The sequence below is a fragment of the Camelina sativa genome, chromosome 19, assembly GCF_030686135.1.
Source record: "Camelina sativa cultivar CO46 ecotype springtype chromosome 19, ASM3068613v1".
Classification (NCBI taxonomy): Eukaryota; Viridiplantae; Streptophyta; class Magnoliopsida; order Brassicales; family Brassicaceae; genus Camelina; species Camelina sativa.
In genome coordinates, this window is record NC_141898.1 from 17,569,647 (window position 1) to 17,591,188 (window position 21,542).

At 39.6% G+C, this 21,542-nt stretch overlaps 1 protein-coding gene and 1 pseudogene across 1 annotated transcript; one reads left to right on the forward strand and one right to left on the reverse strand.

Annotated features, from left to right (window-relative positions):
* The first annotated feature begins 10,897 nt into the window (after positions 1-10,897).
* On the forward strand, positions 10,898-15,774 carry LOC147920720 (uncharacterized). Its single transcript, XM_087501196.1, has 5 exons — positions 10,898-11,131; positions 11,252-13,072; positions 13,335-13,398; positions 14,008-14,213; positions 14,536-15,774. Exons 1-5 carry the CDS (start codon positions 10,898-10,900, stop codon positions 15,772-15,774), a joined length of 3,564 nt encoding a protein of 1,187 aa, XP_087357322.1.
* A 2,507-nt stretch (positions 15,775-18,281) lies between these two features.
* On the reverse strand, positions 18,282-20,820 carry LOC104768074 (F-box protein At2g23160 pseudogene; annotated as a pseudogene).
* Positions 20,821-21,542: the final 722 nt, after the last annotated feature.

Here is a 21,542-nt window from a genome sequence, read left to right on the forward strand (position 1 = left end):
AGATATGAAGAGAAAAGGAGAAAGGAGCTGAAGAGTTTTAACCAAAAGAAAGAAAAAAAGAAGGAGAAGATTTCATCCGTTGGATTGAATCTATCAATGGTGGAGAATAAGCCAAAGCTCAATCTTTGTCTCTATGTATTAGCCAATGAGAGGCTTTAGTTTTTTTTTTTTTTTTTTTTTTGGTTTTGTAGTTTTTGGTTTACTTTTATGTATGAATATTAAATTTAAGTTTAAGATGTTATAATATACAGTTTTAAAAATTAAGTTTCACATATATGTGTATATATTATAATTGAGTTGTTGGTTTAGAAATTTAAATTTATAAATAAATAGTTTCTTTTTGTAAAGTAGATATGTAAATTGCTTTAATATTATTGGTTTTGTGTATATATAGTGGGTTCTGTTTTGGTTTAACCATTTATGATTTCATTTATATTTTTAAGAGTTTTAAAGCTAAATAGGGTTTAAAGTAATTTATGATTAATTTAAAATTTGTGGTATATAAATTAATGTGGGGTTATGATTCAAAGTTTGAAAAATATTTGATTCAAAAAAAATTAGATTTAGATATATTATAATAATTATATATGTTTCTTAGAGTTAAAGGTTTTATGGTTTTTGTTTGTAGTTTAAAGTTTCGTATAGCCACATATATATATATATATGAAAATTTTGTGGCTATCTTACTAAAATAAATCAAATTAGATAGCTCCTAATATTTTGTGGTTTTTTGTAGCTATTAGTCACGACTTAGCAATGAATTATATTTGTAGCTAAATAGACACAAATTTGCTACGATATAGCTACAAACTAGACACGATAATATTTTGTGTATGAATTGTGGCTAACATATGATGGCTACGATTTTTTTGTAGCTCAATTGTGGTTTTGGACAGTTTTTCTTGTAGTGACAGCCCTTTGTCCTTCAAGAGAAATCCATCATGTTGGTAGTATGACCCATAAGCGGCTTTGCTTGTTATCTTAAAGGCTTCTTTAAAAAATCTGGGTCCTCCTCATATAGACCTTTGATATGATCAAATCACATGACTTTGGCTTCCATTGTAGTAATCAAAGCATGTATCCTTGATAAAGCATCAGCTACAATGTTCTCTTTGTCCTTCTTGTACTTAATCACATATGGGAATGTCTCCACAAATTCAAGCCACCTTACATGTCTCTTCTTAAATGTAGTTTGTCCTCTTAGGTGCTTGAGTGTCTCATGATCTGTATGAATAACAAACTCTTTGGATAACAAATAATGTTGCCAAGTTTCTAGAGATCTTACCAAAGCGTAGAGCTCTTTATCATAGGTTGGATAATTAAGTGCAGTTCCACTGAGTTTCTCACTGAAGTATACTACTGGTTTTCCTCCTTGAGTTAGAACAACACCTATTCCTGTACCAGAAGCATCACATTCAATCTCAAACATTTTATCAAAGTTAGGAAGTACCAAAATGGGTGCATGTGTGAGGCTGTTTTTGAGCAGATTGAATGCATCCTCTTGTGCTTGACCCCATTTGAATCCCACATTCTTTTTAATCACCGACGTCAAGGGTGCAACAATGGTACTAAAATCCTTCACAAATCTCCTATAGAAGCTAGCCAGCCCATGGAAGCTCCTAATATGTCCAATGGTTGTTGGAGTTGGCCAGTTTTCTATAGCCTTGATCTTTTCCTCATCGATCTTTAGTCCCTACGAACTCACAACAAATCCTAGAAACACAACTTGATCAGTGTAAAATGTGCATTTCTTAAGATTAGCATAGAGATGTTCAACCTTAAGCGCTTTTATCACCATTTCAAGACTTGTGCTATAAATCAAGATATCATCAAGATAAACAATCACAAACTTACAGATGTACTCCCTTAGGACCTGATTCATTAACCTCATGAAGGTGCTTGGGGCGTTGGTGAGTCTGAATGGCACGACTAACCACTCATATAGCCCTTGTTTTGTCTTGAAAGCCGTTTTCCATTCATCACCTTCTTTCATTCACACTTGATGATAACCACTCCTTAGATAAATTTTAGAAAAAACAGTAGCTCCATTAAGTTTATCTAGCATGTCATCAAGCCTTGGAATGGGATGACTATATTTTACAGTGATGTTGTTGAGTGCTCTGCAGTCTACACACATTCTCCAAGTTCCATCTTTCTTAGGCACTAGAAGAACCGGTACATCACAATAGTTTAGGCTTTCACGAATGTAGCCCTTTGACATTAGATCACGAACTTGCTTTTCCAGCTCTTTTGCTTCTTCAGGGTTTACTTGGTAGGCTGGTCTATTAGGTAGTGGTGCTCCCGGAACTAGATCAATTTGATGTTCGATTCCTCTTATAGGCAGTAATCCAGGTGGTATCTCCTCAGGGAAGACCTCTTTAAACCTTCCTAATAGTTCAAGGACTTCTGGTGGTAAGTCTTTCTCTTCTTGACCTCAAAAACAAACCTTCCTTAAAGATCATTAGTAGCACCTTGTCCTTGGAATTAATTGATTTCAAAACAGTAGAAGGTGTTATGTAAAGATTAGTTTTGTTTGACTTAGCTCCCTTTGACATGGTCTGTTGCATTTCATGCACTTCTTGAGGGGTGAGTGGAGCTAGAGTATGCTTCCTGTTGTTGTGTGAGAAGGTGTAGTAGTTGGTTCGGCCGTTGTGTAAAGTCTCCTTATCAAATTGCCATGGCCGTCCTAGAAGAAGGTGTCCAGCTTGCATAGGAACCACATCACACACAACTTGATCTGAATATTTGCCTATGGTGAATGGTATGGTGATTTGCTCGGAGATCCTTCTCATCATTGAGCCACTTAAGTCGATATCGATGGGGATGCTTTGTCTTTTGGAGACCTAGCTTATCAACCAAATACTTGCTGGCTACATTAGTACATGAACCACCATCAATGATTAAGCTACATACCTTGGAGTTTATGGAGCAGCGAGAGTGGAAGATATTTTCTCTTTGAATTGTTTCAAGATCAAAAAGAGTGCTAAGAGCCCTCCTTATGACTAGAAGCTCTCCCATCTCTGGATAGTCCACAATATCCTCCTCAGATTTATCACGTTCTTCTTCCTCATCTTGTGATTCATACTCTCCATTGGCTTTAAGGATCATTACTCGCTGGTTTGGGCACTCCCTTGCATATTGTCCTTTTCCCTGACATTGAAAACAAGTAATATCGCGAGCTCTTTGGTTAGTAGGCTTACATTGCTCTGGTTTGATTACCTTTGATGCCTCAGGTGCAGCTCTTTTAAATCTCTGGTCCACATCAAGAGATTTTCCCTTGTCTAAAGTTTTTTGAGGTGGCGGTGTCCATGGAGTCTTACTGCGGTTAGTAGAAGCTGTCTTCCTCTTGATGTGTTGTTCAGCTTGGACTGCTAGGTGCAACAACTCTTCAAGATCATGCTATGTTTGTCTTTCCGCCTTTCTAGCAATCTGATCATGAAGACCATCTAGAAACTGCGCCATCAAGTTCTCCTCAGACTCTTCTACCTCCAATATGTTTTTAAGAGATTCAAACTCTTCAAAGTATTTCTCAACAAATTTGCTTCCTTGTGAGAGCTTGCGGAACTTCTTTTGTAGCTCTCGGTGGTAATAAGCTGGGACATATCTCTTTCTTAGTTGAAACCTCATATCATCCCAAGTGGTGGTTGGTATATGTCTATGTCTCCTCCTCTCAGACACATCTCTGTCCCACAGAGCTAAGGCATTGTCGGTGAGTTGAGCAGCAGCTAAAGATACCTTTCTCTGTTCGGAATAGTTGTAGTATCCAAAGATATGCTCCATACGTCTTTCCCAATCAATGTAAGCTTCATGATTAACCTTTCCAGCAGATGTTGGCGGATTGAGCTTAAGATTATAGCCTCTTTCTCTAATGTTGCCTTCATCTCGTCCCCTGCCTTTTTGGTAGTGTCTCCTTGGTCTTTGGAGTTGATTAAGATCTTGATGTTCTTCCTTTAAATCAGACTGATCTCCAATATCAACCTCATGGTTTCCTCTAGGCAAGTTACGGACTGGTGCTCTTGGTGCAAGTGGGGGCTGTTCAATTCGTGTCATGCGATCACCAAGCGTTTGGAGTTGGGCTTGGATAGCTGCAAGCATTTGAGCCATGTTCACCTCTCCTCCTTGCTCTCCCATGGTTCAAAACGTTTTCTGTAAGACTAGGAAAAGAGATCAAGTGCACAGGAAGTCGAAAGGTCCAAATATAGAAAACGTCCAAAAACTGACAGGTCTAGAATTTGGGGGGGGGGGGGTTAGCCAATCAAATAAACAGATCTTAACGAATTTTTTTTTAGGGTTTTCTTTTTACAAGATGAACAATCAAAATAGAAAAAAGACACAAAAATAGCAGATCTAAAGGGGAAACATGAAATGAAACAAAATGAACTGAAACAGACACAAACTGAAGCAAACAAAGCGAAATAAACTGAAACAAAAGGGATAGTAAAACCTGATTTGGATCATTTAGCTCTGATACCAGATGATATAGGAACCGGATGAGGGAACCCATGTGGATAGTTGAAAATAGACAAATGGTTGATAACACTGTTCTGCCTATTCGTTGGATGATAGATGGAATGCAGCAAAGAGATGGTGAATAAACAAATGGTGGAAAACACTGTTTTCACTATTCGGTAGCAGTGGAAGAAAAAAAGATAGATGGGTGGATTGAAGGATGCCACACAGATCTGTGAAAGGATCTATGATAAGTCAAATCTTAGTCTTCAGGGATTCACACACAAGAAAAAGGAGAAAAGGGTGGTTGCTTCTATCTCAGAAGAAAACATATGAAAACTCTCATTTTATTTCATAAAAACTTGAAAGGTTACAATGCCGAGAAGGGACCTTATATAACGATCCAACAGCGGAGGATCTTCTAGGGTCGAAATTTATTACAAATAAAAAGACTAAACTTGCAAAAAAAACAGACTCGATTTTAGGCCTAAATAAATAAAAGACTCATAAAGACCCAACGGACGATTCCTGCAAAACAAGAAAAGAACCATTATTTATTATTTGAATTCAAACACTTACCTTGGTAATAGCTCTCATGCATGCTCCAGCCCTTCATTGATTGTTTCGGAAATGATGAAAAGAACGGATTCTTTCATTCCTTGTAAGATCGGCAAAAATGATGCGTCTTGAGTCTTCTCTTTGGAATCTTCTAGCTCAATGAGAGTAATCAGACTTTCTATGGACTTGTTGAATTGCTCCAAAGTTTACCCTATTGCAATATAGGTCCCTGACGTGTATTAGACATATATAATCACTTTTTGGATTTTAGAAACCCTTATGCTTTATTTTTGCTGCCACCTTTGAGAGAGAGACTTTGAGAGCTTTGAAGAGACAAGTCTGAACTCATCTTTAGAGAAAAGATTTCAAACTCCTTTATTACTCTTTTGATTTTTTATGCAATTTATTCAGATTATGATTTGTGTTTCTACAGTTATGTCTGAGCAATTCACTTGTTAGGTTTAGGGATTCTCCCTAGGGATTTCATGTTTTGTTAGATTGATTGATTTAATTGGATTCATTATCTTTCTTGTTCTTCATCTTTGGATATTCTTAATGTGAATTTTGGATTGATCATGCAACTAGAGTTAGATCTTAGGATAATTGATTTATACGAGAACCTGATTGATTTCCTGATAAAAAATTATGAACAAAATTACTTTTTACAAAGAGATCTTTTTTTTTTTGAACAAACAGAGCTTACTTTCATTTAAACAAACAAAGTAGCAGAGCTTACAATAGGATTTCCAAAGCAAATATTGATAACCAACATAAACATCAAAGTAAAGATAGGTAGATCAACAATCATGTCCAAGAGGAGTTGAAGGTGTGAGCAAAGAAGCATCAAACCACAAGCTATCTCAAGATGAGTCGACGTAACATTCGCAGTTGCAGCGGAAATGTGGTAAACGGTCCTTATCAAGCTGACATTGGGATGTTGAGGGAGTTTCCATAGCCGAGAAACAAGATGGTTTGATCTGCTCAATGGCAAGGAATAGGGTGATTGGGGGATTAAGTTTGGACATGGCTTGCTTGAGGATATTTCGGTAACCACATTCCATGGAAATATGGTCATAATGCTGATACTCTTCAGCCTTTGCCAAGGTGAACTAACCTTCCTGAAAGTGGTGTTTTGTACTCGACAAAGTTCAGGGCACATGAAAGGTATGGGAAGAAGAGTGGAAAGGTTTCGGTAACCTCCTCTCCTTGGAGAAAAGAAGATCATAATGCCGATCTTCCTAGAGCTTTCGGTTTCAAAGCACAAATTGCAGGTTAACACTTGAATTAGATCAGTGAACAGCTGAAACATATAGGGAAATTTCGAGAGGCACTGATAACCAACGCTCCATAGAGACGGGGTCATAATGCCAGTCCTCATCAAAAGTTGAATCAAGACCCACCCTAAACAAACCTAATGACAAGGTTCACAAATGAACTTTGCAACAACAGAGCACCAATGGTTGATTATGTTCCAATTGCAGTCTTCGGACAATTGATATCATAAATCGACACAAGGGAAAGCTACGAGAAAGCAAAGAAAATTTTGGAGCAGACCAGGGTTTATGAAGAACAAAGGTTGGGTCTCGAGAACAAAGAGATATGATTTTGTAATTTTTTGATCAAACCAAAATTGATTTCAAAGCTGGTTTAATTCTTGGATTTTGCCAAAAGATTTAGATTTCTGGTTTTAAACTTAGATAATGCTTACAGTGAGAACTAATTATTTTACAATTTTGTTTAGAGTTCAAGAACGAATTTAATTGATTGAATCCTATTTAATTAATTAATCTAATTTTTCTATGATTTCCTGAATTTTTTTCTAGACCTAGCGTTTTAAGAAAACATACAAAGCTGTTATTTATTTTTGCATTGCTATTTATATACAAACCATCTTGTTTAGTGTAATTAAAAAATAATACAATTTCTTTTGTGAGTCTAGAGTCTTGTGGATTTGACCCCCAAGTACTACAACTGCGAAGCTGTTAGTACATATGGGATTTTACAATTTTAGCTTATTAGTAGCAATTGCACTAGTCAGCTCCACTATAATCATATTAATGTTTGTAATTGCATAAGTCAGCTCTACTAGAATTCTATTAGTGCATTTTTTTTTGGACAAACACTTTCTTTCATATTTATCAAACGAAACAAAGTTCATACAAATCATAAGAAAAGCGATAATGGAGTTTAACACAAAATAAGAAGAACATCAAGGGAAGGATAGGAGCTACACGAAGACAGCTAAACTAGTTCGACGAGAAGGCCATGAGAGCTTGGAGACCAACGCTGGGAAGCGAATTGGTGCAAGTGATTTTGCCGAGCATTCATCCAGAAACAAAGCGTTAAATGAAGTTATGGTCATGGTCAACAGACTAAGTGACTTTGAAGAGGGTTCCAAGGACGAGATTCTCGGCGGTGCGAGAAGAGAAGGGTTGAGCTGCTCATCGGCAAGGAGGAGGTTGAATTTGGTTCTATTTTCGGGTGGAGGTTGCTTGAAGAGGTTTCGGTAACCACTACTTCTTGGAGGTTGGGACATAATGCTGTTATTCTTCAAGCTTTTAGGTGTGCAAAAAAACTCTCTGAAATTAATGACTTGAACTTGAGAGCGCTGGGTGAACAGGGGAGATGGGAAGACAAATTTGAGGAATCTTCGGTAATCAACTCTCCTTAGAGAGGGGATCATAATACCGATCATCCTCAAGCTTCGGGTTTTGTGAATAATAGCCTTAAGATTGTTTTTCAGCACTGTCTTGGAAGCATAATTCAGAGGGAGCAAGGAGAAAAGATTGGAGAAGAAACGGTAATCACCGTTCCTTGGAGACGGGATTGTAATGCCGTTTTTTTGCAAAATTTTAACATGGGGTTTTAGGGTTAAATTCTCCAGCAGATGTTGATCATTTTTAACAACAAAAGCATACGTAAAAGACTTGTTTTGTGAAGAAGAGGATAAAACAAACCTGGGCCTAAGTTGTTGATTCACATGTGTAAGTGGGCTTCGACGAAATCAGATCAAAGAGCAAACAAAGAAGTAATGGGCCTAGCCCATTAAGGGAGCTCACTGAAGCAGTTAGAGTTTTGCCACTGTTTGTCGTCACCCTCACCATCAGAACAGCTGCTGGTCTCAGCCTCCACAGTAGCAGAGTTTTTTCACGATATAAGCGCATGTGGGGAGAACACCTTACAACCATCGCTGTCCGGTGAGCAGAGTCGTCGAAGTAGGGTGTCATGAATCCAGATTTGGAGGATTCCAGAGATACAGAGAGGCTGGTATCAAATTTGCAAGGTAAGGCGCCGCTGGATTTATAGAGGTTCTCTTTTTCCCACTTCAGAAAGTAAGCTGCAACCGGAGGATGGATCAGAAAGGGTTTCGCCAAAGTTCGCTTCCTTCATTGCTGGATTTGGGTTTATTGGGAGAAAGAGAGAGCCATAGTAGAGAATAGATTTGGATTTTGGAGAGATTTACACCAAAAAAAAAATCAAATAAAAGAGTCCAAAGGTTTAACAGAAAATGAAGGAGGTTAAAAGGCTTTGATAGATTCTGACGCTGGCGAGCAGATGCTCCACTTGCACCGTAAAACAAGGATGGGGAGAGTGTGTCGATTTTCGTGTCTGGGAGGGTTTTTGGCTCTCGTCATTAGTCCATAAATATAAATTCTATTAATGCATTAGTTAACAATTTATATATTTTTTGCGGTTTTGAAAAAATATGTAATTATGCAATTCTATGATTTTGGTCAAAAAGGTAATTCCACAATTTTGGGCATTTGGCCGAAAACATGATTTTGTGGGTTTGACAGAAAACATAATTCTTGTAATTTTGGGAATTTTGCAGGACAAATTATTCTAAATTAAACAGTAGGTTCTGGAGCCACATTCCAGCACAGAATATCTGGATCATCTCAGTTAGATCTTCTCAATGACCTTTCTTGCAACACCTTGCCGACAAAGCTACACCTTCCCTTGCTTCAATGACTGTTCTCAGTCTCGTCAAGATCTATATTCTATTTCTATTTAGTCAAGCAGATTGACCCTCGTTATTAGTCCTGAGATTTATTATCCAGAATCCGGTCTCCGATCTGGAATCCGTCCATATCCGCTTCGAAAAACCAGATATCCGATAGAAGCGGATCCGGATCCGAATAATGGATTTACAAATCCGGGTAGATTCGGAGCCGGAGCCGGAGCCGGATAGTGATAATAACTAGAACCGGATATTTGGATATCCGGGTAGATATATTGTATATATATTGGACATATTTTAATTGGATTTATGTTTGTTTTAATTGGACATATTTTAATTGGGCAGACATATTTTAAAGTCCAGCAATTTATTAAAGGCCATAAACCCAACAATTTTCACTTCATCGTGAATGACAAAGAAACACAATTATCCCGACATTAAGTTACACCGCTGTCTTAAAGAAAAAAACAAGGTCACGCCATTGTTGTTGTCTGGTTGCGATTGTGAAAAAGAGAATAGAGAGATCACATATATACAAAATTAAAACACTCTAATTTATTTACAAATCGCGATTTCTTCACCCTAAATATCATATGATGAACTACCCATCGCTGTGGTAAAGTTAGTGGTTGTAAGAGTATCTCCATTGAAGATTTCTAACATAGTATTTGACAATTAAAATAATGAAAAAAAATAGAAAACAGGGAAATAGAGATTGATACGTCTCTCGTTTGAGGGACGTTGAGATACTTTGAGAAACCTTTAGCCAGCTGTTCTCGTTTTATTGGTGAAATCTTATTAGTTATACAAAATTTAATTAGATAATAAAATCATTTTCCAAATAATATTTTTTATGGAGCAGATACGCTTGTTGAGATACTTTACCGAAGAGGATGCTCTAAGAACTCAACTAGAGAATTTTATTTCATGAATTTGTGCTTTCTCATGATCGTTTCGAGACTAAAAATACCATTCTTTTCAATTTCCTGGTGAGATTTTGCTGTCAATTGATGAGATTGGTGGATAAAGCCAAAGGGAAAATAAAAGAAGCTTTGGTAAACTGAAACATGTAATTGCTTTCTAAGTTTGTAATCAAAATTAAATATTGTTGTATTTGTTTAGTTCATATGGGCATACTTGGTGTGAATCTAGGACTGCGATTCTCAACAAAACTCAAAGACTGTTCGATGTATTGTGCCAAGAAAGAAAGTTGAAGAAGTTATAAGGATCATCAATATTGGGTAACTTACAATACTTTGATCCGTGGTTGTAGTAATAATGAAAAATTAGAGACAGATCATTTTGCGACGTTCTACACTTACATCACATTGATTCATGGATTGTTTATGCTGCTCAAGCACTACTTGCGTCATTGCTTTAGGAGATTGTGGTTTCATTATATGATTAAATAACATAATTTTTTAAGAGGCATCTCACATTCTACTGCTGAGACAAAATACTGTAGGGTTGACAATGTCGTCTCTAAACTAATTGACTGAGCAATATGTTACTGAAACTATAATTTTGTTTTTTTTTTTCTCTCGTACAAGAATCCTCTTTATAGTGATAATTAACTAGTGGGCATATATTCCTCTTAGAACTTGATTCAGCATCAACAAAATTGAAACCGATATCAATATATGGGAGGCGCTTAGTTAAATCTAAATTATACACGTGCCGTCAAGTATACTATGCACAATGATAAATACAGATACTGAGATACAGCAACCAAAGCTTCAAGAACATATATAGCTTCAAGTATACTCATATGCACAATGCAAACAAAAGCAAAGCAGGAAACGATGAACCAACATTTTAGAAGTTTGAGTGCGACCAAAAAATTATATGAGCTTCAAAAAAAAAGAAGATAGGGTTTACCAGGTATAAGAATTTTGATTTGGTTTTCGATCTGGTTTTGATTGGGTTTTGATGAGGGTGGATCTTGCCTTGAGATCCTCTGTGGTTGATTCGGTTTTGCTGGAATACGATTTTGTAGATCTGCGATGGAGATTTTCGGGTCCTGGGTTTCTTACATTGAGGGTTTACCGTGTATCTCTATATCTTTGTTTGGATTCACAGGGAGGTTCTATGGAGGAGCGCTTTTCCGTTAATTTCCTTTTTGTGTTGTGGTATTCTGGCGATGATATCGGGTTCGTCGATTTGGTATAGATTCGTTTAGATTGGAGCGAGAGGGTGTTGACTCAAGGGATCGGAGATTATGCCTCGAGGATTCTTTTGGCTCCTCTAGTTTTTGATTGCGGCTTATCATGGGCGGTAAATCAGGGTCGAGATTCGGGGGATCTCGGTAGCGGTTCTTGCGGGATGGAGGTTTTCTCTCCTAAAGTTGCTCCGGCATTAAGTGACAGTGGGGTTTGGTCTTCCACGACTGTCTTTAAAGATTGTTCACGGTCTATGTCTATTCCTCATCCTACATTGCTTCAACAAGCTTGTCTATTTACTTGTCTTTGGTTTCTTTTTGAGTGTTACGGGGGTTGTCTTTTATCTCGGAGCGGGTGCATTTTCTGGTATTGGTTACCATCGTGGGTCATGTCTCAAAGTGCTTTGTTGCTTCAGGGTATGAAAGGGAGTTCGTCAGGGTCAGGGGGTAAGCTGAAGATTAAGGTGCCTCAGTTTGATAATACGACATTGATTGAGGGTTATGCTAAAACCTTGATTGGTAGATGCATGAATCCAATGATGCAAGATATGAAGGCGCTGCTGTTTATGCTGCCGAAGATATGGAAGATGGAGGAGCGAGTGATTGGGGCTGATCTGGGTTTGGGACGGTTTCAATTTGATTTTGAGCAAGAGAATGACATTCAAGAGTTACTGAAGATAGAGCCCTACCATTTTGATCACTGGATGATTTCTTTGGTCAGATGGGAGCCGGTGGTGGATCCGCATTACCCCTGCTTCATCAAGTTTTGGGTTAGGGTGATGGGAGTTCCTCTGCACTTTTGGGCAGATGAGACTTTCCATACCATCAGGGCTGACTTGGGCGATGTTGAGGAGGTCGACTTGGATAATGGACGGGTGAAGATTCTGCTGGATGGCTTCAAGCCATTAACTTTTGATGCCACAGTCGAGTTTCATAGTGGAGAGGAGACGATAATATCTCTGAGCTATGAGCGTCTATTTGGGTATTGCAGGCGCTGTTTCAGCCTGTGTCATGATGTATCCCGCTGTCCACTCTTTGGAGATAAGGGGAAACAGAGGGTGGAGGAAGGTTTTGATCCTCGGCCCAAGGATAAGCTCCAGAGCTACAAGGGAGCAATGGTAAATGGTGTGGCGAGTGGTAATGCTTCGGGGGTGAGTGGTGCTAGTTCTGGGGTGCCTCACCAAGGGTCTGCTAGTGGAAATGGGCGGGGTGGTGGTTCTCAGGGCTTTAATCATCGGGCTGCTCAGGGTTTCAGTGGTAAGTGGAGGAAGACTAAAAGGGGGGCTCCTGCGGATGAAAGGTTTGTGAAGAAGAGTATGCCTGTGGTCTCTGTTACCGCTTCAACCTCTCAGGTCCCTATCTCGGGGGATGGTCAAGTTCAACTTGGTACAAGTGATGTGGGACACACCTTTATGGCTGATGAGCAGAAAATGCTTGATGAGTTTTTGGGTCCTAATGTGGATGAGGCTGTTGCTACGGGTGATCCTCCCGTGGAGTCATTGTCAGTTCTTGCACAAGGTGTTAACAAGAGGTTGTGTAAGGCTTTGTTTCCTGGTGCTGGTGATGCAAGTGTCACGGAGCCAGGCTCCATGAGTCTGTCACAGCAAGTGGTACATTTCTCTGATGATCTCAGTGCATTGTTAGGCCCGGAGTTTCCTCTCAGTGAGGATCAAACCTTGGGTTTCATGGACACTATCATGGAGGAGCAAGATGCGGTGTCAGAGGGGCTTCCCCAGGAGGATTTTCTCCTCACGGATGAACAGGAAACGGATGAGCAGGTTGTGGAGGAGAGCACCGGTGAGGTGGATGTCCCTGATCAAGCAGTTAGTGAACCAGTTAGTGGTGTTATGGAGAAGGTCTCTGAGGACAAGTCACGGGTGAAGAAGGAGGGGGAACATTGCCTCCTTTACGAGCCAAACAGGTCAAGCAAAAAAGTGCTCTCCCAGGTGCTAGTACTAAGAAGCGGAACATGTGCTCTTTAACATCTCCGCGCAAAAAGGTTGTTGCCAAGGGTGGTGGACAAAATGGGAAACTTGGTTCTCACCAAGGAGGGAAGCCTCCAACCCCATCCGCTGATTAATGGGTTTAGTTCGTAACGGGCAGCAAGAGAATGAGGATGCTGGTTACCTCACTTGGTCTTTCCTCCGGAAGCAAGATTTGTTTTCTTTGGTTTTTTTTGGCTTTCTCACATTTTGTTTTTTGGAATAGGTTATCAATGTCAGCTCCGTATGGTTGTCGTTGTATCTCGTTTTGGATTTTCTTTGTGGTTTTGGTTTGTATTATTCTGGGTTGTACCCGATGTTTTTTATTTATACAAGTAAGAATAAATCTCTGTTGGCCTCTTTTTTGGTACATTGGCTCAATTTTTTGTTTGTCTCCGTGTTGGGTTTCATATAGTTTAAATCACCTGTTGGTTAAGTTCAAATTATGGGGGTCCGGTTTTGGGCTCTTATTGGGCCTGCTAATCTTTCCCTCGGCAGCAAAGGTGTTCTATCCCCTTCGCATGCTTCTATATATGCATGGTAAGGTTTTTAATTTCTGGATGTTTTCTTCCGTATTGGTTTTTTCCGGTACGTTGGGTTACGGATGTTCCATGGGTTTTGGGTGGCCTATTTTTGGGGATCTTCTTTTGAATATTATGTCGTTATGCTTCATGGTCATACGCTTCTCTTGAATATTGGGTATTTTTTGGGTATCTTTTTTTTCTGGACATTTGCTTTACGGCTTTTTTGGTGGTAATATGGTTTTCTTAGGAAGATTTGTAATATGGTTTACTTTTCAATTTTATATTATCTCCAGGGTGGGAGGGGATGTATTTGGGTGTTTTTACCCTAAAAAATCTTTATTTATTTCATGAATATTGTGAGTTGGAATTGTCAAGGCCTGGGTAATAAGGCTACAATTGGTAATCTTAGGGATTTATGGTCCAAACATCGGCCGGATTTTTTGTTCCTCATGGAGACCAAACAACCTACTTCTATTCTAGAAAAGTTTGTTGGTCATTTCGGATATAAGAATCTGAAAACAATTGATCCTATTGGTTATAGTGGTGGTATGGCTCTTTTTTATAATCAAGATGATTTTCAGGTATCGATTTTATTTGAGTCTAACAGATTAATCGATATTGAAGCGGTTTTCAAAGGCCGGATTATCCATTTAACTTTTGTTTATGGGGATCCCGTCCCTAAGAATCGGGATATGGTGTGGGAACGCCTTCTAAGAATTAGCTCTAATCGGTCCACCCCATGGGTTTTGGTTGGGGATTTTAATGAGCTGACAGGGAACCATGAAAAACGGGGGGGGGGGGGGGGGGAAATTACGTCATCCTTCCTCTTTTCTTTCCTTTAATGGGATGATTTGGGATTGTGGCTTTTTGGAGTTTCCTTTTATTGGTGATTGTTTGTCTTAGAGGGGTTGGCGGGATAAAAAACCTATACGCTGTCGGTTAGACAGAGCCTTAGGGAATGAGGATTGGCATGATTTGTTCCCGGATACGGTGACGGAGTATTTACCAATGATAGCCTCTGATCATAAGCCTCTAGTGGTTAATATTGGGGCTAAAAGGCCGCGGGGGAAGAGGAGTTTTATGTTTGACCGCTGCTGGATTGGTAAGGCGGGGCTGATGGATGCAATAGCATCGAGGTGGGATAGGGATTTGGATCAGGACTCAGATAACTTCGTGCAAAAAGTTGTGAATTGTCGGAAGGCGGTTTCTCAGTGGCGTAAATCACAAGTCCCATACGGTAGGGAAACCATTGAGGACTTAAAGCGGCAGTTGGAGGTGGCTCTGGCAGATGACTCAATTCCTCCTTCTACAATCTCGGAATTGCAGAATCGTTTACGTCAAGCGTATGGGGATGAAGAGATCTACTGGTATCAAAAGAGTTGGAGTAAATGGATGAAATTGGGGGATAAGAATTCCAAATATTTCCATGCCTTAACAAAGCAGAGACGGGCTCGTAATCGGATTACTGGTTTGTTTAATAGGGACGACATCTGGTCCACTGAGGATGTTGATATCTGTCACACGGCAGTCTCATATTTTGAAGATTTGTTCACTTCAACAAATCCAGAAAATTTTGAGGAGGTCCTAAGGGAGGTCAATACTGTGATTACTGCCGAGGATAATGAGTGGCTCACAGGACCTGCTACGGAGGCTGAGGTCAAATCTACTTTATTTACGATGCATCCGGATAAAGCCCCAGGCCCAAACGGGATGACAGCTTTATTTTTCCAAAAAGCATGGGATATAGTTAAGACGGACCTTGTGGATTTGGTTAATAGGTTTTTAGTGGAGAGAGTTTTTGACAAGGACCTCAATCGGACTCATATTTGCCTTATTCCGAAGGTGGCAAAGCCAACTCGAATGGCAGAATTACGTCCGATTAGCTTGTGTAACGTTGGGTATAAGATCATTTCTAAGATTTTATGTCAGCGACTAAAGAGGGTTTTACCTGGTCTTATCTCCGAGACTCAATCGGCTTTTGTTCCGGGTCGGCTGATCTCGGATAATATCCTTATTGCTCAAGAGATGTTTCATGGCTTGCGTACAAACCCGTCTTGCAAAGGGAAATTTATGGCCATCAAAACAGACATGAGTAAGGCATACGATAGGGTTGAGTGGGATTTTGTGGCAGCTCTGTTATAGAAGATGGGGTTTGCAGAGTCATGGGTTTCATGGATAATGTTTTGTGTCACTTCAGTCGAGTATAGGGTTCGTATTAATGGCCAGACGAATGGTTTGATAGTGCCACAGAGGGGGTTGCGACAAGGTGATCCTTTATCTCCTTATTTGTTTATTTTATGCACAAAGGTGTTAATTGCTAATATACGGAAAGCAGAGAGGGAGAAGCTTATTACAGGGATAAAAGTGGCGACCAAATGTCCGCCAATTACGCATTTGTTATTTGCCGATGATAGTCTTTTCTTCTGTAAGGTGGACAGAGGACAATGTCGGGTTATCTTAGATATTCTAAAACAATATGAGTCTGTTTCGGGTCAGCAAATAAATTTACAAAATCTTCGGTACAATTTGGGCACAAGATTGATGAGCAGACAAAAACCGAGCTCCAGGATGTTCTCGGGATCACAACTTTGGGTGGTATGGGGTCCTATCTAGGTTTACCCGAAAGTTTGGGTGGGGCTAAGACCAAGGTTTTCTCTTTTGTTCGGGAGCGGATTCAAAGTCGGACGAATGGTTGGACGGCAAATTTGCTTTCAAAAGGGGGAAGGGAAGTGATGATTAAATCTGTTGCAACTGCTGTTCCAACGTTTGTGATGTCTAGTTTTCGGTTACCAAAAACAATTACATCCAAGCTTACCAGTGCAGTGGCAAATTTTTGGTGGAGTACAAATGGTCAGACAGGGGGCATGCATTGGCTTGCCTGGGAGAAATTATGTGTTAGCAAACAGTTGGGTGGTCTTGGTTTTAGGAATGTGGATGACTTTAATTCGGCATTACTGGCCAAGCAACTTTGGCATCTGATAGACGTTCCAGAGTCTTTGTTTGCCAGGGTTTTCAAAAGTAGGTATTATAGGAATACGCATCCGTTGGATCCAATTAGGTCATACTCTCCCTCCTATGGATGGAGGAGTATATGTTCTGCTCGCTCTCTGGTTAATAAAGGGCTTATTAAACGGGTTGGTTCTGGGGACACCATTTCTATATGGTCAGATCCTTGGGTACCAGCTCAATTCTCGAGACCAGCTTCCAGCAAGGGGCCGTTAAAGGACCCTTCTCTTCAAATGAATCAATTAATTGATCGACAAAATAATTCTTGGCGTCTGGATATGCTCAATGAGCATTTTGATCCACTTGATGTTGCATTAATCAGGGCTATTCCGTTGGGTGGTAACCAAAGGGATGATCCCTTCGGTTGGCATTTCACGACAACTGGGAAGTATACAGTCAAATCAGGCTATCATACTGCACGTCATGACGTGGTTCGGACTTTTGCGGCCACTGGTTATGGCCCGGAAATTACCCCCCTACTCGCTAGTGTGTGGAGGGCTCGTTGCCCACCTAAGATCCAGCATTTTATGTGGCAGGTCTTATCTGGTTGTATTTCGGTTTCGGCAAATTTGGGACGACGGGGTATTGCTTGTGATGTACGGTGCATACGATGCGTCGCGGATTCGGAGACAATAAATCATGCCATCTTTGTGTGTCCTCCGGCCCGTCAGGTTTGGGCGCTAGCAAATGTGCCGGTGGGACCTAATTCCTTCCCGACGAAATCAGTATATGCAAATGTTGATCACTTTTTAGGGCAGCAGAATCCGGGAACCCATATTGCGGCTTTCCCTTGGCTTATGTGGTTTATTTGGAAAGCAAGGAATGCACGTGTCTTTGACAATATTGCCGAAAGGCCAGAGGATATTGTTAGGGTAGCAGAGGGTGAAGCTGCAGCATGGCAGCAAGCTCAGATAGAGGATGATCTAGTGACCAGTCCCACCTTTCCAGTAGTTTCGGAGTTGCCAGTTAGGGTGCCTACGGTTTCCCTTCCTTCGGTCTTTTCAGGATATCGATGCTTCATAGCTGGATCTTGGAAAGCAGGGGATTTGTATGCAGGTGCTGGTTGGTGTTGTACCTCGATCCAGACAACATTGCCGTTTTTGGGTGCCAAGAATTTCAGGCGAAGTCTATCTCCATTACATACTGAAGTTGAAGCGTTCCTTTGGGCGATGCGCTGCATGATCGGCCATGACTTCAGAGAGGTGACTTTTTATATTGACTGCTCAGACTTGGTGAAGATGGTGTCTTCTCCTTCCGACTGGCCAGCGTTCTCGGCGTATCTTGACGACATCAAGACTGATAGGGAGGAATTCTCTTCCTTTTCTTTATCTTTAATTCCTAGAAATGCTAATTTAAGGGCAGATTCTTTGGCACGCCAAGCGTGTACATCTCCGCACCAAGTATTGTTTGTAAACGATTTTCCTACCAATTAGCTCGTTTGAACTGATCTGTTGTTGACAAAAAAAAAGAAAAAGATAGGGTCGATCGGACTTACTTTATTATAATATCTAAAATGTGAAAGGTACATATCAAAAGAGCAAAAACGAACAGATAATTAAGATTAAAATAAAAAAACAAAACACATAGATAAGAGCAGAAAGTGACATGCCCATTGTTTCTTCACCTTGTCCCTTTTCAGTCAGTCAGTAGTCTGATTCTGACTCTGAATCTATATAATCTGAATCAAATTCTGATTCTTCTCTCTTCACAGATGGAGCATGGAATGACTTGAGTAGTTCTAAATCGTTAACATTAAGATCTTCTACATGGTCTACAAATGTGTAAATGTTACACCACCCTTTACCAAAACCTTGGATTTCAACACGTTGGAGAGTGTTCCTTTCTGGATTGAAGTAGAAAACATAAAACGGTTGTTTAGGTGTATACTTGTCCACCGAAAAGACAATTTCACCCCAAGCAGTCACTCCAACGACGTTTACGTGTTGACGACGGAAATATTTATCATCGGTCCAAGTGTAGGCATATTCTGACCATTCCTGATTCTCCACATCCTCAAGAACCCACACATGCAACTTATTAATGGCATCAGCCTTGACATGATTCTTCTCATCATACTTAAACGAAAGAATGTCGACATCATCTTCGAAATAAATCACCGCTAATTTGCCCTTATAGTTTATCAATCTACAAAACCTTTTAGTGTCAAAAAAGGTGAATTTTTCAGATCTAATATCAAAGCATACTATCACATAATCAGAATTTAAATTATGACCATCATTATCCCAAGAGGACGTGTCACCCAAGTAATACAAAACCCCATCGATGCATATTCCTTCACTCGCAATTTCATGTTCAAATATAATAGAAATAGAATTATTTTATTGAGTTCTCTTTCATAAGATTAAGGCATACATATATATAGTGATTAGCTTTGACATATTGCTAATACTGTATAATGTAAACTTTCCTAAACACATAAGGAAATAGCTTGTACAATAAGTAATATCAAGATCTATAATATTCTTTGGGTAGGACTTCACTTCATTAATGGACTTTACGGTCCATATTACTTGGTCCGCAAGATACACATCTTGCTTCCCTAATACTCCCCCGCACGACAAAGGTGGGACGCAAAACGCAAACTATGCAACCACAAAGCGGAACACCTATGTCGTGGACACTTGTCAAGGACGGACAAATCATGTCAACAAACTCATCAAAGTATAAACTCCAGTATTGAGAAAGGGATGGAATTTCAGCTCGTCTTCGATTTTGGTAAAAAGGAAATAACAACATCCCGTGGACGCATATCCTGCAACTCCACAAACAATTGTCCTTATCTTGGAAGTGCACAAATCGGACTAATAATAACCTAACATAAGTGTTCTAATAAATCCCCTAATGATTAAACTATAACCAAACTCCCCCACAATGTTAAAACTATTACCAAACTAAAATATTGAAATATTTTTAAAATCATGACTAATTCCTCTTAAACCCACAAAACCTTAACTATAGCCACCCGTAAGAATCCCCCACTTAACAACTCTCGCACAAACGAAATAAAACCATAATCAGATATAGAAAGCCAAATACTTAAACCTTTGAAAAAAAATGCAGACACGTACCACTAACCTCCAAATAATAATTAAAATAAAAACACCAAACTCCATACTTAATTTAAGAGAGAAACAGAAATTAATAATAATAATAAAAAAAAAATCTAGATAACTTAACGATCAATCCCATCATCATCGTCAGCATCTTCTTCGTCCATGAGATTTTCCATGATCACGAAAAGATCACACAAGATGCGGAAGCTTTTAGTTTTGATCCACTAGATCGATTACTCTGATACCATGTCATATATAATAAAAATAGAATTATTTTATTGAGTTCTCTTTCATAAGCTTAAGGCATACATATATATAGTGATTAGCTTTGACATATTGCTAATATTGTATAATGTAAACTTTCCTAAACACATAAGGAAATAGTTTGTACAATAAGTAATATCAAAATCTAGAATATTCTTCGGGGTGGACTTCACTTCATTAATGGACTTTACGGTCCATATTACTTGGTCCGCAAGATACATATCTTGCTTCCCTAATATCTATGTCGCTAGGAAAATTTTATCGTTCTCCACTTCATATCTCTGGTTCCTACTGTAATAATCTTATGATTACGATCACAACCAGACTGATAAGCCATGAACAACACCTTGTATTGCTTATCAATCGGTTCAAACATGAAAAAACTATACGTCTTTCGGTAACGATTCAGTAAAGGTAAGACTCCATACGCTCCAGTGTTGGGGTTACATATCACAACATTTTCGTCGTACGTAGCACCATAGAAATAGATCAAACCAGAGGCGTAGCCATGTTGAAAATATCGTCGGTCACTATTGTGAAGGATCTTTCGAGGGAACTTCACATGAAATTCGGCGGCTGCTACAAGAGTCGACGACGACTTTTCGTATGGGTTGTGAAGCTGAGGCAACGAGAAGAAGCGACACTTATCATGTTCTACGATGGTGAATAAGAGGCGTGGCTTAGCCAAGGACCTGGTCCGGAACAACTCCTTGAAATATAGACTAGCCAACATTGATCCCCATAGCTTCGACACGCAACGAAACCTCGCGACTGACTTTGAAGGCAGTCTCGACAGGATCTCCATGATGAGATCAATCGATATGGGAGATGATGATGCATTCATGATTTGCGGATCGAACGAATAAAGAGATATATTAAAAACTTGTATTTAAGACCTACATAAACCTAAACCTAGCTATATATACACGTACTAAAGAGACCTAGTTACCATTATATTCTCGTGAATATATTTTTACGATTTTATAGTCGGTTAAGAAAAACATAGATGGGCTAATTTAACTTGCTAGTGAGCTGCCAGCTTCGGGCTCTCTTCTTTAAGCGTTACGCTGCCGTTTCGTATCTTGGAGAGTACACCTCCTATCTGGTAAGATCTAGATGAATTAGGGTTGTGATTAATATTAGGATTATGTGAATTAGGAATTGTTGTCCGTAATTAGGGTTTTTTTTGAGTCAATATGCAGCCTATGTTAATGTAAGTTTTCTCATCTTATGTTTTCTATGATTGTTGTGTGGGCTGTATGTATTCAACCAACTGGGAGTATTTGCATTGGAGGTTAATGCCATTGGTGCTCAAAGAATTGGGGTCACCAGAAGCAACTCAGTGTTGGTACCAACAGTTAGTTACCTCGGGTCGTGGGCCTCAGCTCATGACCAACATGCAATATGGGCCGAGGCCACAGAAGAGTCCGGCCCATTAAGTTCAGTTGGAGAAGCGAAGTAGAGCGTAACGGCGGGCAAGTCACTTCGGAGATCCGGAGAGCGGTCAAAGATCTCATTTATTATGGAGTGCGAGATTCGCGGGTCGTGATTTGATATGATATGGGA

Coding starts and splice junctions, on each gene's coding strand:
- LOC147920720 (XM_087501196.1), top strand. CDS start 10,898: ATGAGGGTGGATCTTGCCTTGAGATCCTCTGTGGTTGATTCGGTTTTG. Junction 11,132..11,251: donor ATATCGGGTTCGTCGATTTG/GTATAGATTCGT, acceptor GCGGTAAATCAG/GGTCGAGATTCGGGGGATCT. Junction 13,399..14,007: donor GGATTTTCTTTGTGGTTTTG/GTTTGTATTATT, acceptor GGAATTGTCAAG/GCCTGGGTAATAAGGCTACA.